Source organism: Falco biarmicus, chromosome 4 (genome assembly GCF_023638135.1).
Source record: "Falco biarmicus isolate bFalBia1 chromosome 4, bFalBia1.pri, whole genome shotgun sequence".
In the NCBI taxonomy this organism is placed as follows: domain Eukaryota; kingdom Metazoa; phylum Chordata; class Aves; order Falconiformes; family Falconidae; genus Falco; species Falco biarmicus.
This window is the reverse complement of record NC_079291.1, coordinates 2,314,182-2,331,277: the sequence shown is the minus strand read 5'-3', so window position 1 is coordinate 2,331,277 and position 17,096 is coordinate 2,314,182. Positions and strand designations below refer to the sequence as shown.

The 17,096-nt window shown below is 40.6% G+C and overlaps 1 protein-coding gene across 1 annotated transcript; it reads left to right on the top strand.

Annotated features, from left to right (window-relative positions):
• Positions 1-4,578: 4,578 nt before the first annotated feature.
• NPVF (neuropeptide VF precursor) lies at positions 4,579-6,942 on the top strand. The gene is made up of 2 exons (XM_056338509.1): positions 4,579-4,753; positions 6,541-6,942. Exons 1-2 carry the CDS (start codon positions 4,613-4,615, stop codon positions 6,940-6,942), a joined length of 543 nt encoding a protein of 180 aa, XP_056194484.1. The 5' UTR covers positions 4,579-4,612.
• Positions 6,943-17,096: the final 10,154 nt, after the last annotated feature.

Below are 17,096 nucleotides of genomic sequence, written 5' to 3'. Positions count from 1 at the left end.
ATATTATGAATGATTTATCATTATGGAAATGCACAGATGCTCATTGGTGGCATGAGTCACATAACATGCAATTTTCATACAGTATGTTGTTAATAATGGATAAGGATTTATCAGTATATTCTTAATAAAGAAAGAGCAATATTAAAACTTTCACTGGAATCGAATAACTTACAGTGCATTGAGTTGCTTATGAAATTGAGCTACTCTTACCATTACTACTAATTACATTTTAATGTCAAATTTTTTAAGTAGCTATACATACATCAAGTCACTGCAGTAACTCATCACAGATCAGATCCACCTTACTGTTGTACCACTAAATGCTCTTTCCTGTGCCTACCTACACTAAAAAAGAAAAAAAGCAGCAAGCACTACCTTGTTCTAGTTTGTAGCATGCACCTGTAGGAAAACTTAAAATTACCCCTCCTTGTGAGGCTTGTTTCACATGTGGATGGGAGGGCTCATTCGTATTTAACTGGGGAATTTTCAAAATAGAAGTTCAGTTATGGCCAAGTCCTCTGAATAGCTTGGCTAATGAGTGAGGTCAGATAGCAAGACAAAACAAGTGTCGGACAAGATGTTAGGAACTCAAAAGTTGTTTTGAACAATACTCAGAGCCCGATCCCCTCCATATGCCTTAATCAGACCCCTTAACCCTAGGGTCTGCTAATCCTAGTGGATCTAGCTGGAGTAATTCAAGAACAGACAGCCCTCTTTCCCAACACTGTTGCCACCAACAAATATGTCTTCCCTCCCCAAAGAACTAATAGTAATTAATCGTGCCAGGATGCCTCAGCTGCCTCAATTTGCTGTCTAAACACAGCAGAATTTGCAGTCACATTGAGGAAGAGTGTTCACATTACACCTATTCTGGTACCTAAACACTAGGGTCTGACAAGGTCTTCCTCAGGAAAGATAATGAACAATCATTGTATCTGCTTGACTTGAAATTTCCAAGGAGTTCCTGCTGTAGAGCCATCAAAGGCAAATTAACCCATAAGAAAGTACAGGGACGTACAAGTCTCTGACTGCCTGGCATGCAAAACACCTGAAACCTTCACTTTATGTTGATTAGAAAATCAACATACATGGGAGACAAAATGAATGTCAAGAAATCCTGATGTGGCTTAGGCAACAGCAATACATTTACCTATTCTGTCTAGGGAAAACAGAACTTGTATTTCTGCCAAACAGTGCAGGAGAGTTTTTCGTTCTTGCCAGTTCCTTAAATTAGAAAGCAGATATCTTCACACAGTTAATTGAAAGACCATTGATCAAGAGAGGTTCATAAACCAGCAGCTAGGTAAAAGGAAAGCCCAATGGTAAATGACCACATGTTAGATAGATATTAGGGCATGAAATGCATTCATTATTGCCTTTATTGTCACCACAAACAAAAGAAACCTGGAAAATCCATCTTTCCCACAGATGGAAGCCCTCTGATATGAGGCTCCAGAGAGTCAGGAACCCACACTCTGCCCTCACTGGAAAGAGACAACTGCTGCCCTGATCTGCCAGAGCACTAAGAGGACGTGGGTTCCCTTTAGAGGTTTTCTCCATTGACATCCTCCTTTTAGTCACTCTGTTTTCCAAAGAATTTGGCCCAAATTTGCACGCGCCAAAATTTTGGTGACCCCAAAACTCCATTTCCCTACCAAGAATATTTATTATTTTTTTTAAAAAATAGTCACCTGCTCTGAGAGGAGGGCTAATACCAAAGCATTCTGAGAACAGATGAAGCTTTCTTGTTTCCTACATACATTTATGTATGCACATACAACCACCCTTTGTGAATCATTACTGGTCTATCTTTTCCCTCCCATCTACCAGATCCCACTTTAAACCAGCATCTTGTGGAATAGTCTCAGAGAATACCAAGAGGAAGCATTGCCCCTTGAGACTGTGCAGAATTGTGCTTATTCCCATCATACGTCACTTTTTCCAGCAGTTTTCTGAAAGAAGCGCCAGATCTTTGAACCCAACCTTTTCTGCTGTCAGCCAAGGCCAGAAGGTTTACACACAGCAAACAAAGAGAAAATTAATGTAAATAATGTGTGCTACGAGGGAAAGCGGCACACAAAAGCCGGTGACTGATTAAAATGCATTCTTTTCTCACAGGGGCTCCTAATATAGCTTACTAATACTATTCTCATCCATCTTAACAATCTAATGGTCTTCTGCCACATAAAAAGTGAGCAGAACCTTTTGCGCCCTTTCCACCTGGGGAAGGTCACCTGAGAGAAACTGTTCCCTTTTCACTTCCAGCTCTGCCCGTGGGATTTCTCTCCCCTGGGAAGGGAGGTGCTTCCTCACACAGACTGTGCCGAGCAGGTTCCCCTTAAGTACCAGTAGCGAGCCATCTGGGTAGACACCACTCCGCACCCCCTGCCCAGCTCCCCCCATGTAGCTGTGCTTCCAGATGTTACCACTACATCTGGTTCCTAAGTCAGCACTCTCACCTGGTTGACCCCTTAGTCTGAGCCCCACCAGAGGATAGGTTAGCACGGCAAACCAATCCTTTGATGTCCAAAAGTGTAGCAGTCCTTATCTCGGGGACAGGTTTACTCCTGATCCCTGAACTCCTTCCCTGTGGTTTGGAGAGCTCACGGAAAAGCACCTCCCAGGGCAGGTACACTATTTACAGTTATGTAAATGATTCACAATGATGACAGGTGGGCTGGCTTTGGAGCCGGGCTAAAAAAGCGGCATTTCACAGGAGTTTCCAAGCAAGATCATACACTGCCTGACTAGTTCACTGTTTGCCACTCTCCCATAGCAACATGCCAGAAATTCACTAAAAAGTATGAGTCTGGTAGCAGGCACTGTGCAATATCTCCACAGGTGCCTTCGTGTCATCCTCTCAAGAAGGTCCAGATTCCCTCTGAAACTGCTTACCTGTGTCCCTTTCAAGGAGACACCCACAACACAGCATCCTCCTACCCTAGATGATTCCCAGTAATTACAGGAGTTGGGAGAGACAGGAACAGGAGTTGGAAAACAGGGATTTGCTGCTCCTCCTGCTATTGGATAAGGATTAAAGTGTGGGAGAGGGAAAGGGTAAGTTGTTAATTCTTCCAGGCAGATCATTCAGTGGAATTCAGTTTTCTTTTTTCACTCTAGTGGCAAATACACCTTGGCTAGTGGCTCTAGTAAACAATTTAGATGATACATTCAGGGTTTCCTGTTATCTTGGTCAAGTTAGAGTAGCAGTCATGTCAGAGCAGTTTCCAACACACAATCTGTGGTTCTCATGAGCCCAGAAGGAGGTCTGAGTATTTTGTTAGCTCTAATACAAAGCTGCTTAAGGCCTTCAAGTTCTCAGTTTTTGTGAATCTAAGGCAGAAATGACTCCATGCATGTCACACAGCTGCAAAACCCTAAAAAAAGCCAACTTAATTCTAAAATGTGGTTACTTGCAAACTCCTCAGCTTCACAGTGTAGTAAACACAGTAACATACTGCCAACAGATAAACAGTCCATACTATTCATGTTGCCCACAGGATAAAACATGTTCTGTCAGAACAACAATGCCAGTGCTGCGATAAACGGACATTTTTCAACCCTGGTATTGAATTGCAAAATAACTTGCCTAATGCCCAGTTTTCCAGTATGAGTATTTAACATAAGGAATCACATTTTCTCCTTATCCATCTGATTTTAAGTATTAACATATGAGATTTAGGCAATAATTTCGAGAATTTAAGAATAAAAAATGGAAGAACAACACAATATGTTGTTGAGGTTTTTTACAGCAGCCTGGCTCACCAGCCTATCTAGCAACTAATTAAATGTGCACTTTAAGGGCACAATTAGAGTGAGCCTGAATCCCCTTCTGGAACAGAACATAGACGGGCAGTCCAGGGCTTTCACCATGTGCAGCAGAAAGGCGGATGTCTTTTTAAAAACTGCTGTTGGAAATTTGGCCTTAAGAATATAGATGTAACATAACCTTTGAAATTTCTAGAAACTTAGCTGATGGGCGGGGTTTTAAAAGCATGTTCTTAATTCACTCTGAATGCAAATGAACATGCTCAGTTTAGAGCATAGACACTATGTACGTCAATAGATCTCACTGATGCATAACATCTCTTATGACCTGATCAACAACTTCAATATTCAGCATTTGATTTTAATGGGCCAAATGTCCCTAGCTGTACATAACAAACAAGCATTGTATGGTGCAAAAGGACCATTTAAGCAGAGGAATACATACATGGGGAAAGCTTTCTTTCATAGTCCTTCTGAGGACACTGATACAAAAGAAAGAAACAGGGTGGTTTTGTCTACTGGTGATGCAACATTGTGGCTGTTGTATGCTACTGTCATGGTTCTCAAATTTAGCTAATTAAGAAATATTTCACCAGAAGAAAATATTTGTAAAGTCAGTGTGTCCCTAACAAGAAGCTATGTTGGTTAAAAATGTTCACAAAAGAAATTCCCAACATTTTTCAAATATATTCAAATTACTTCCCTAATTAATATTAAGAATGGAAGCTTTTGAGACTGATGTCATAGGGAACAAAATCTTTTTGTTTTCTGATCATATAAAATGATGGCAGTTTTATTTTCTGTACAGATTCTGAGCTCTCTAAGCAAGCTTAATTTGAGAAAAATGAAAGTCATCTCAACCAAGAAGTTTATCCTATTTGCTTTACCTATAGTGGTCTTTCTAACATCAAATAGCATGTGCCTAGATGAACCGATGAAGTCCAGTCTGCAGAGCAGAGAAGACGATGATGGTAAATATTACGAGGTAAGATCTATATTACTGTGACATTATTTTGGGGAACTGTGGGTTAGATCCTGAGGACTTTGAATTTCTTGGCAAAGGCTCTCCTAACCTCATTGCACAGTATTCAGCATTACAGCACTAGCAGAATGAAAAAAGCTTGTTGAAAGAATTTTCAGGAAATTCATTTGCTTCGACACACATACTGTGCAAATCAATTCATGTTTCAATTTTCTTGCAATACAGCCTTGCGATTAGGTTGAGACTTCCTCTGAAATGTTTCTTACTTACACAGTGGGGCCTCAATTCACGTTCCTGTCGGGCATTTTATGCACATAATATAACAGATACATTATTAATAGAAAATTAATAAAGGCATGCTTGTAATACTCAACGAATAATGATAAACTGAGAACATTTTAAATCTAATATAGTTAATGGTCTTAAAATTCTACTCTGGAAATTGACTATAAAAATATCTTTGCAGGGTTACACATTTATTGTGTCTCAATAGATGCCAATTTAAATTTGCACAGCTCATCTGTATTATTTTTCTTGTCTGCCCTGTAAATACTCCCTGGGAAATGAGAGCCAACCTCTCTTTTTGACTCATCATCATTGGTGTAATAAAGATCCCTCAAACCAAACTACAACTTTAATTATACTAGCAAAATGGTCTGGTCTTCAGCTCACTGTCTTTTATATATTTCAGAAGGGGTGTGCAGGTGCAATCAGTTGGATAATTTATTAAATTTTTTAATCATGGAGTATGAACTAGAATGGTTCATTCCCCTTCTCTTCGAGTAGCTGGAGAAGCTCCTGGGGAAGTTACCAAATAGGGGCAAGGAACTGAAATTAGGACTAGTAGCATTTGTGTCTTTAACTGAAATTAAACACCATATTTGTACATATTTGCTGTTGAGGCTTGGAAACTTATTTTTGTCTCAAAAATACGTGATTTTTAATATGCCCAGGGAAGGAACACTGCTACATAAGAAAGGGTCATGTTGATACAGCTATTTTTCAGGACACAGCTGCCCTTTACATCATGAGACAGGCAATATACTAGGCTTAGTTCTCCGTTGTATGCCAGCATAGACACAGAAAATAGATCTTGTGCTGGCTGCGCAAGGATTGGGAGCCCAGAAGCTCCTAATGCATCTTGTGTACTAGTAGAGGACTAGAGCAACTTAAAGCTCAGAGCGCTTTAAGTCTCTATGCTGCGAGGCCAGAACAGGCATGATGTGGACCTGACCCTTCCCATTAATCCCTGTGACTGTTAGCCCAGCAGAATACAGGGTCAAAAGCATCCACTCAGTGCTTAGGAAGAAACTTGGCCCATCCTCCTGTTCATCCCAACCAGATAAGTAAGAGGCTGGGTCTGTGTCAAGTCACTAAATACAGTCAGCATCTTCCCCCCGCAGACAACTTCACTTGATATTAGCAAATGGGGACCTGACAATGACTCGTGTCCACACTTAACTGATGGCACAGGTACCGACACCTAAGCCCAGAAATATTTCCTACTGACACCATTTGAACAGTTGTGGATACTGATACAGATATGTGCTCTTGTGGCCAGTGTACTGAAAAGTTGAGCAGGACAACGTCTGCATATGAAATAATCCATACGAAGTAGCTCACATTACAATGGAGTTTAGCAAATACAGCTAAACAGCATTAGATATCCAAAAAAGAGCGTCAGCCAGCAGTTTTCTAAGGAGATATGGAAATGAATACTTTGTGTGATTGGTAGCTGGAGTAATGCCCTATAAAATGATAGTATCTTTTTTAAAATTATTTTTCTTTAGATTAAAGATAATACCTTGGAAGAAAAGCAAAGGAGTCTCAATTTTGAAGAAATGAAGGACTGGGGATCAAAAAATATGATTAAAATGAACTCTCCTACAGTAAACAAGATGCCAAATTCAGTTGCTAATTTACCTCTTAGGTTTGGAAGAAATTATCCAGAAGAAAGAAGCATTAAACCAATTGCTAATTTGCCTCTGAGATTTGGGAGAGCTTTTGGAGAGAACATACCTAGGCATGTTCCAAAGGTATCACACAGGCTTGGGAGATCTCCACTTGTTAAGAGTTCCAGTCAATCACTTCTGAATTTCCCACAGCGATTTGGGAAGTCACTGTCTGTCAATCTGTCTCAAGATGTTCAGGAATCTGAACCAGGTAATACTATGCAAGCGTTCAAGCCATAGATTAAAATGCACATTAAATCATAGGTAAGCGATGATCAAATACCAGACTTCCTCAAGGGATATTCCCTAAGCATTTCAATACGAGTCCAGTTTGTCAAAAGAAAGATCTGCAGTCCATCAAATCAAAAAGTCTCAACACAAGAGCTAGTAGAGAACCACTTTATGAAATCTTTTCTAATAAGAAGATGTCAAATAGCCAAAGCTGAAAACGTTCATGACAAGATTAGGTTTGACAACACTTTTTTTAGATCAGGTTTCATTTTGAAAAGTTTAAAGCTCTGGTGAAAATGGTTCAAAATCATTAAAATATCCCATTTCAGCACTATAAAATAATGAAACAAAATTACCTAAAAAGTTACTCTTCCATTTTCTAAATCTATGCAAATCTGAGTTAAAAAAAAAAAAAAGACAACATTCCAAGCTGAATTTTTAAATGCTGCCTTTTTTCTAATCTGAACGTGGTTTTTTTCCAGATTGTCTTACTGAGACAATGCTTGAGATTTTGATTTTTTGTTCCAAGTTAAGATGAAAAATGTTTTTTAACATCTCAGAATTTTTTTCAATATAGAAAAAATATTTCCTGCCTATTATTAAGAACAAACTAAGCCAGCTTTTCAATAACAATCTTCTTATCATATCTGCTGCTTTATCTGAACTGTCCATTTGTCTTATAACCAAGTTTCAGTTGTCTACAACCAACTTGCATCTGACACGCGTAAAGTAGAAGTTCAGGCCAGGAAAGATAACTGATGTAACAGAAGCCAAGGTTCTTTCCTATTTAATTTGATTCCTTTCATTCCTTTCTCACTGTCTCACCTCATTATAACAGATCTTGTTTTATTTGTCTGATATTTTCAGGAATATGAATTCCACCAGTTACGTTAATACTGGAATGAAATCATGAAGACAGAATCTGAAAGACCTGGAAAAGCTGCAACGTGTTTTCAAAACTAAAGGTCTTGAAAAGGAAACATGAGAACTGAAATACAAATCTGTCCTCATGTTATGAATAATGTATTTATTCTGTACAAATCCTTGATGTATAAGGCAACGATATTTGTAGTGACTACTGTAGTAGCTTACTTTAGTGGCAGTGCAGTATAAATTCTATCTAGTTCTGCGTGACATGTCCTGTTGGTTGTAAACCTAATTTCAGAACAATGGCTGTATAATTGAAAGCACTTTAAGCAAGATTAAAAGAAGCGTGGTATGAATAAAGAAGCATGCTACAAATAAAAATAAGCCTATGATATGAATAACAAACAGCAGCAGGATCAAAAGCACTGGTACCTTTTGTGTCAGACACAGCTAAAGAAAACCAAGTAAAAGGTAGAGAAAGCGCTTTTCCTGTTGTTTATGAGTCATGTTAGACATAAATCTGAAAGGCAACTTGTCAAGTATTTGCCACAAATAAAACCTAGCATCCTGGATCCCCACAGAGGAGTAACATCTAACCAAAGTCATATCGTAATACAACTATCTTGGGTTTTGTATCTGAGATAATGCCCTCCCTAATGTCCTACAAGATCTGCCCTGCGGGTGTCCCGACTCCTCTGTTAATGTGACATTACAGCTACCAGATACACATGCAGAAGTGGCTACTCCATTATAAGCCCATATTTCCATTTCATATTTCTTTCGAAAACCATTCCCTTCTAAGTAGAATATCGTGTGGTTAGGCTTTCTCCAAAAGTTTTCAATATGCTTTGAAAAGAAGCTGAATTCACACCTGTTACAGGGAAACCAGATCTAGTGGACTATGGGATCTAAAGGATTCTTTCTTCTGGTCCTCAGATGCTGCATTACCTTGACACCATGTCTGACCAATGGTGGGGCTAAGCATCCCGCAAAAACACACCACACGTACATACACACACTATACAGCCACAGCAGGCTACCAACAGACAAGAGAGCAGCACCTTTAGAGTCTCCCCATACACACCAAGATGACTGACATAAACATACAAATGGGCTGATCCTCTTCTCACTCACAGGCTAATCAAACTGAACACTGGCTAGCATGTCTCCCGCCCAAACACATGCAAACAGATCCCTCCAGCAGCTGTTCCAGACCTGTGGCCTCTCCAGCAGCTGGCTCTCAGACCCTTGGTCCCTCCACTGTCCCAACCTATAGTCTCTCTGGTAGCTGGCTCCCACACCTCTTCTGCTGCTCATTAGCTAGTCCGGCACTAAATTCTAACAGAATCACAGACACAAACGGGTCCCTTCAGCAGCAGCTGTTACATGCTCAGTCTGTTCAATAGCTGGTATCCAGACAATCGATCTCTCCAGTTGCTAGCTCTCAGACCTGCAGGTCCCTTCAACCCTCAGTCTCTATCCCCAGCTGCTGATATTCAGACCACTCACTCTACTCACCAGCTAGTCTGGCTTGAAATTTGCTAGCAGATCATGCACACACACGTGCATGCGGAACAGAGCACACACACAGGAAAACATTCCATTATTGAGTTTAACAAGAAGACAAGGCACACTGTGATGATCAGACACAGGGCGTAGCCTGACAAAAAATACTGACAGCAGCTTGACTGCATGCCGCTGACCTCTTTTATCCCCCTCTTTTCCATTTTCCCATGCTTGTTCTTCCCCCATCTGTCTTGATCCCTCCCTTTGACTGTCTTTGGCTCTAAACCTCTAAACATCCCAAAATAAGTTTAGCACTTTCCCACATCCTTTCAAACATCCCATAATAAGTTTTATGTGATCCCACAAGCCCTCTCAAATATTCCATTGTAAGTTTGTGTCTTCCCATGAGATCCATGATAACCAGATGCAGAGCTCTGGCTGAACCTCCTCAAGGCATTGAGTGGTTCCTTTTAGGTCCCATCAATCACTGATCTAAGAGTTCTGCTCTTTGTTACTGTCTTGTTATCTCCTCTTCCTTGGGGTTTGGCTATCTGAGAGTTTAATTTATTACTTCTCCTGTCTCTTGTCTTAGCCTTTTATGCTAAATAACCAGTCACCAGATATCCTTACATTCCACATATCTTTAGAGGAACCTGGAAAAAAACCTAATCAAATCGATCCTTTTTATCAGATAAATTCATAACTGGAACAGAGCCTGAGTTGCCATTCCTCTGTGAAGTTAATGAGGCTACTTGAAACGCAATAGCATTCAACCTGTGGCTGGTGCATCTAATTTGATCCAAAGTAGTGAGACCATAGTCCTAGAATATCTAGTCTCTCTTACTCACTCAGACTTGAAATATCACAGATAGGGACATCTAAAGAAATTACAAAGATTGCACCTTTTGAAAGTAAGAGTTCCAAATCAGTCTTTGGGCTTGCTTCTGAGTCTCAGAAAACACTTTACCTAACACATGCTGGTGAAAGACAAGTTTTGCAGCAGAACACTTGGGTACTGCAGCCAAGTCTACGCTGAAGGACACAGGTCAACAAATTGTGGGGGGGAAGTCCAAGACCCAGCCTATGAAGCAGAAGCCTTGTCATTGCCTGCTACCTGTCATTCTTTGTTTTTAGTCAGGAAAACTGGGATCTATCTTTAAATGATTTACAGTCAAACGAACAGCAGAAGGAAATGTCCTGAACTTTGAGCTGTGTTCTGGTCCTGCAAAACTCACTGCACATCATGTGAACCAACAGCAAACAAGATTTGTGAGAATCCCTGAGCAGCAATAGAAGCTCCTTTTTTTAAGGCACATATCACCTAGCAACAGGGAAAGGGTAACGCGTCAATTGGCATTAATGATGGCTGTTATGGGAGGAAAGCAGAAGCCCAAACATTGGCCAAGCAGTAAGTACAATTAGGTTGCCCTCTTATTGCAAGCTTCACAGCACGGATGCAGCAGATGGCTGTTGATTTATTTTCCCTCAGCAGAGGAAGAGCTAGGTGAAAAGTACATACAGGAGGAATTATGCTATGCTGTGCAAAATTTCTGTTTGGCTTGAGAGCATGTGAGCCAAGAAAACAATCACTGGGTAGTGCAATGAGAGGAGAAGGGGCACAACAGGCAACATACATTGCTATAGCTATCACTCATCAGGTTATTTATTATACATATACAGATATTATTCACGAGTTGGGAAAAAGCAAGGAAAGGACTCAAGTAAATTAAGTGAGAGACTATTGAGGCTTACCAGCGTGAATTCTAGTAGGGTTCAGGAGCTCTCATCCTTTCTTGCCACACTTGTAATATTTATGTCTGTTATTAAAGCCTCTGTGCAAAAGCAACACCAGGCTTATTTTGGATTCTGACTTAAGCTTATAGAGAAGACAGCTGACAATCTACTGATTAATTTATAAGTCTGAGGGGTCATCATGTTGTTGATTTCAATATATCATTTGGACAGATATAATGGAATGTAGAGAGCCACTGTTGTTCTACTCTCAGAAAGAGCCAAAGCCTCGGTCATCTGGCATTTGAAATCTGTCAGTCTTAGATTCAATTCAACCTCTATTGCAACTGCCTTTTGCATTTTCTTTCTAGAAATTTGCAAACCCTAAACAGAACATTTTTTAAATTGCCCTCTCTTGAAGAATACTCATTAGCAGGAATTGAAAATGTTTTCATTAGTGACATCCACTAAAGTAATCTAGCTAAGTAAATCTAGCACAAATGCATGGATACCCATAGATACCCAATTCGCCCTTGTGCTGCTCTCCTGATGACATAAGATATAGAAGGGCCTCAGCCAGTACCACTCAGATCTTTTGTAGCATGGAATATGGATGAGAAAAATCTGTGCTGTTAGGAAGGGAAAAAAAGGCTTAAGGCATCCTTATGTGTATTTTATCTCAAGAATGATGGAGAGTGTAAAATACATTTTTTCTTCTTTTCATAACTATGTGGATCCTATGAAGTGATTAGCCAGAAGTTCAGTCCCATGGCCTTACCTGGAACCACATCCAATTAAAATGTTGGTAAAAACCAGCAAAAAATGGGTTTCTCTTACAGATGGTATTCTAGATATGGATTTTCTGAAAGCCCATATATTTTGCAGTCTACAGTTGTACTTTTATTATAAGAAAATTACATGGTTATAATAGTTTTCTAAAAACAGAAGGTATTAAATGCTACTCAAGTTCATTCCTTCCCTTTATGACCATCCTCCAACCTGCTGATAGTGCATAAAGTAAAAGGAAAACCAGAAGGTTTTTTCTATTGTTTGCAAGTCTTAAAAAAGGAGTCAGGTGATTAAGACATAGATCAGAAACACCCTGCACAGAAAAATTCATTTTACTACATCCCAGATTTTCAGAGGCATCTAAGTATTGCTTTGTCTCACACAGCAGCACCTCAGCAGATAATTATTTCTTTTATGGTCCTGCTTTCAACAGGAGTTTGGATCAGATGAACCCAGAGGACCCTTCCAACCCAGACGTTTTGTGATTCTATGATTCTTCAAGCTTGGGAGATGCAAAGGTAAGACAAAACTATTACTTCACAAAGGAATCTTTATTTCTATTTCCTTATACACTTTTATAACTCTGACCCCAAGTCCCTCACCAATTGTAGGTCACTTGCCACAGCAGAAGGCCTCCTAGTCAATAGCAATAATGGTGCAGGTAGTTAGAAGCCCTTAGCTATTCCCATCTTCTGGAACTTGCTGACCACTTAGCTCTTTCCCCCTATTTTGTCATATTTAGGACACCTGTTCTTGTTTTGAAGCTTTTGCACTTAAAATATATTCAGCTCAGGTCTGATGTTCTTAACAAGTGACTTCTACCACACTTTCAATTACTATGTTTATTGTCCTTAGTATGACAACCAGCTACTTGGTCTCTCACAACACACTGAAAATTCTATGCATAAGCCAGAAAACAAATAGAAGTTAGTTTATGGTTCAACAGAGCTGAAAGCAAAGCGTGTATCAGAAACTTCCCTCTTTCAGAATTCTCTCAGAATTCCTGCAGTTCAGATGTACCTAGAGGGTTGGTCTTGCATATATAGCTAGAGGCAACCAATAACCATTCAGGTGTTTTTTCAATCCTTTCACTTACAGCTTCACGTTCTACCTATTGCAAAACATTTATTCTCCTTTCTTCTCACATATATTTGATAACTCAGCCATAATGAAAGAAATGGTTAAACATTAGAAACAGGAGCTAAACTTCATATATCGCATACCGTAGCACAGATATGCACAATGCAATATGTATATTGCAGGGCACATTAAGTCATAGAATAGAATCAGAATGGTTTGGGTTGGAAGGGACCTTAAAGATCATCTAGTTCCAAATCTCCTGCCATGGGCAGGACACCTTCCATTAGACCAGGTTGCTCAAAGCCCCGTCCAGCCTGGCCTTGAACACTGCCAGGGATGGGGCAGCCACAGCTTCTCTGGGCAGCCTGTGCCAGTGCCTCACCACCCCCACGGAAAAGTCACCATACCTGTCTTTGCAAATACCACATTTGTGCATAAACTGTGACAGATCTATCAAGTGATAGATGAGCAATGGTTCAAAATCAGAGGCAACTATTAGGCATATCTTAACTCAAAACTTTGCTTGAGTTTTGACCCTTAGCTGCTAAAGCACCTAAATTACTTTGCATCACTAAGATTCAAAGTATAAAATAGTTCATCTTACTATCTGAGGAGCTTTATACTAACTTTTTCAGTTGCAAGAAAATAGATTTACAATTTGTGGAGATGCTTGTGGTGGGTTGACCCTGGCTGGACACCAGCTGCCCACCAAAGCTGCTCTACCACTTCCCTCCTCAGCTGGACAGGGGAGAGAAAATACAATGAAAAGCCTGTGGGTTGAGATAAGGGCAGGGAGGTCACTCAGCAATTACTATCACGGGCAAAACAGACTCAGCTCAGGGAAATTAGTTCAATTTATTGCCAATCAAATCAGGGTAGGGTAATGAGAAACAAAAAATCAATCTTGAAACACCTTCCCCACCCCTCCCTTCTTCCTGGCCTCGGCTTCATTCCCGAATCCTCCGCCGCCTCCCCCACAGCAGCAGAGGGAAGGGGGTTGCTGTCAGCTCATCACTTGTGGTCTCTGCCGCTCCTTCCCCCCCAAGGGGAGGGCTCCTCATACTCTTCCTCTGCTCCAGCCTGGGGTCCCTCCCACAGGAGACAGTCCTCCATGGACTTCTTCAACATAAGTCCTTCCCACAGGCTGCAGTTCTTAAACTGTTCCAGCATGGGTCCCTTCCATGGGGCGCAGTCCTTCAAGGAAGGACTGCTCCGGCATGGGTGCCCTGTGGGGTCACAAGTCCTGCCAGCAAACCTGCTCCAGTGTGGGCTTCTCTCTTTCCATGGGTCCTGCCGGGAGCCTGCTCCGGCACAGCTTCCCCCAGATCACAGCCTCCTTTGGGCACCTCCCCGTGCTCTGGTGCGGGTCCTCCATGGGCTGCAGGTGGGTATCTGCTCCACCACGGACCTCCATGAGCTGCAGGAGGACAGCCTGCCTCACAGGGGTCTTCACCAGGGGCTGCAGGGGAAGCCCTGCTCCGACACCAGGAGCACCTCCTCCCCCTCCTTCTTCACTGACCCTGGTGTCTGCAGAGCTCTTGCTCTCACATATTCTCACTCCTCTCTTCAGTTGCAATTGCAGAGGTGTTTCCCCCACCCCCTCCTTAAATATGTTATCACAGATGTACTACCACAGATGTACTACTCAGCCTTGGCCAGCACTGGGTTTGTCTTGAAGCCTGCTGGCATTGACTCTATTGGACACAGGGGAAGCTTCTAGCAGCTTCTCACAGAAGCCACCACTGCAGCCCGACACCTCACCCCACCCCCCCAAAAAGCAAAAACAAAACAACCCCAACAACCAAACAACTTTGCCACACAAACCCAATACAATCCTGAACAGAACCAGTAAGGTCTGATGAGCTCCATGTGCTGTTCATTCCCAGCAGGACTCAGCTGGCCTATTTGCATGAATTTGTGAAGAACAGAAAGGAACTTTTTAAAATCAGCTGCTTCTCTTACCTGCTCAACTATGTGGGTACATAAAATACATCTGCATCTTGGGGTAATAAAAGTATTTAGTACTAACTATATTATATGGCCAATGTGGAGAATTTTATTTGTAAAGGAATGGAGACAAACTTTCTTTGAACCCTGCTGTTGAAGAGAGAGGCTCAAGCTAAGAAAAAAAAGCATACATTGGGTGCTGAGCTTGTCTTTGAGTGTGGTTACCTATTTGACCAAGTACCTACTTGTCCTTAGAGACCATCATCAATTATGAGAGCTCCAAGTTTGCATCTCCCTCAAGAGACATTTCAAATGAAATGGTACAGCCTAATTCAGCAGATGATTTATTTTGGCAGCTATGAAAGAAAAGTCACAGGTTTAATTTAGATGCCTGTGAAGAAATCAAATACCAGTGAAGGTACAGCAGGGTACCTATAGTGTAGTTATACTGGGATCACATATGGCTTATGAAATCCTGAAGGAAGTGCAAATGCAGGTGATTCTGAATTGCTCTTGAACTAGAAGTATCAGCCTTGTGTAGAAAGAGTAAGGGAGGGGAAAAGAGCAGATTGTCTTCAGAAGGTACTTCCTGTGCCTACTCAGCCACCACCATATGCTTCTTGAAGTTCTGTATTTCAAGCCATTTCTTAACAAGTGTATTCTTACACATATTTACACTGCATATGAATTTATGAATACCCAGGGGTGGCCTAGAGGATTGTAGAGCCCACCCCCATCTCAAATGTATAACTGGTGATAAATTCTCTGGGTCTTATTTCCCTCTCCTGTTAAGTGCAGATGGTGCACAGTTTGGCACTGGCACAACAGCAGCACAGGCTGTGCCTATGCAGTGCTGATTCTCCAGAAATCAGAGATGAGAATATGGTAACTTGGGCTGACTATGAAAAGGAGCACATAGCAAAAAGTTTGCAGGTAATGTATAAAGTAAAGGCTTTTCCCCCTCCCTGTTTTCCAACATATAACAGCAAAATATTCTCATTTGTTAGTATTATCTCGACAGTGAATAATCTATTCTTGTTTTGTATAATACTGTTCTCTTAAATCACTATTGTATTATATGCTTTCACATGTCTGCTACAGAATTTCTTGTTCAGATACTCACTAGCTAACAAGCACCAGAAACACCACTGTGTATGCATGTAAACCTATTCAGTCTTTGCATACTGGACCGTCAGAAACTGTTAAAAGCAGAAGCCTTAACTGTAACAATACTACCCTCTCTAAGCCTGTATTTGACTGCATTATTCATACAAGCGATACATGGTAACCTTTAAACTGTATTGGATGTTCGTAAAATATAGATTGGCATTGTGGCCTAATTGTGCTCTCAAGTCTGGGATAAATCTACAGTAACCACTGGAATCCATGGATTGATTGATTGATTGACGTGGCATGGAAACTGAGTGCAATTTAACATGTAGATAAGTTGAAGAATCACTGAAGGTGTGAAGAAGCCGCCACATGCATTTACACAACATTTTTCAGTGTGAACAGGCCAGAAGTGAGGCACAGGCCCTTGAACTAAAACTATTTTAGTGACTAGAAAACAAATTATCCTTACCTGTTTCTTCTAACATGCAAGTCATATCTTTGTATTCCGAGTTATGATGAAAAACTAAGAAAATTGTGTATAATTAATTTGATAAAAAGTCACATGCTGTACTCAAATGAAAGATATAAATACATTGTATACTGAAGCACTAGCTCGGAGACACAAAATTTTATCTTTTCTCTAAGGTAAAAGCAAAATATTTGGGATTATGGAAATGCAATGCAAGTCTGAAATTCCCGTCGCTGCAAAAGTGGCCTGTGGCCACGAGAGGGCAGAAAGAACGTTCCTTGTAAAGCTGATTTTGGGGAGAATCATGTATTACAGAATTTGGGCTGTAAATCGCCATAAGAAGCTGCTGGAAGAGTTAAGAAAATGCAAACTAGAAAGCTTTTGTAAAGCTAACTATCTCATGAACTGTCAACATTAACAAAGTCTGGTCATATTCAAATTTCCATCTTCAAATAACTATTCCTAGAACAAGTAAATAAAAAAAAAAAAACAACCAAACACAATGGCATTTGACATAAAGCCTGAAAAGAGCATTTCTTGAAATGTGTATTAAGCTGTCTAGCACTGCTTTCATCATCTTAAGGACAGGAAAACGTATAATTTCTTACTTCAATAAACAGCTTGCTTTGGCTCTTTTTGGATCCAAATGCATATGTAGTTC

Bases quoted from the DNA above. Each gene is read 5' to 3' on its own strand.
- NPVF (XM_056338509.1), top strand. From the start codon at position 4,613: ATGAAAGTCATCTCAACCAAGAAGTTTATCCTATTTGCTTTACCTATA. The intron at 4,754-6,540 runs GTAAGATCTATA...ATTTTTCTTTAG, and splicing joins ATGATGGTAAATATTACGAG to ATTAAAGATAATACCTTGGA.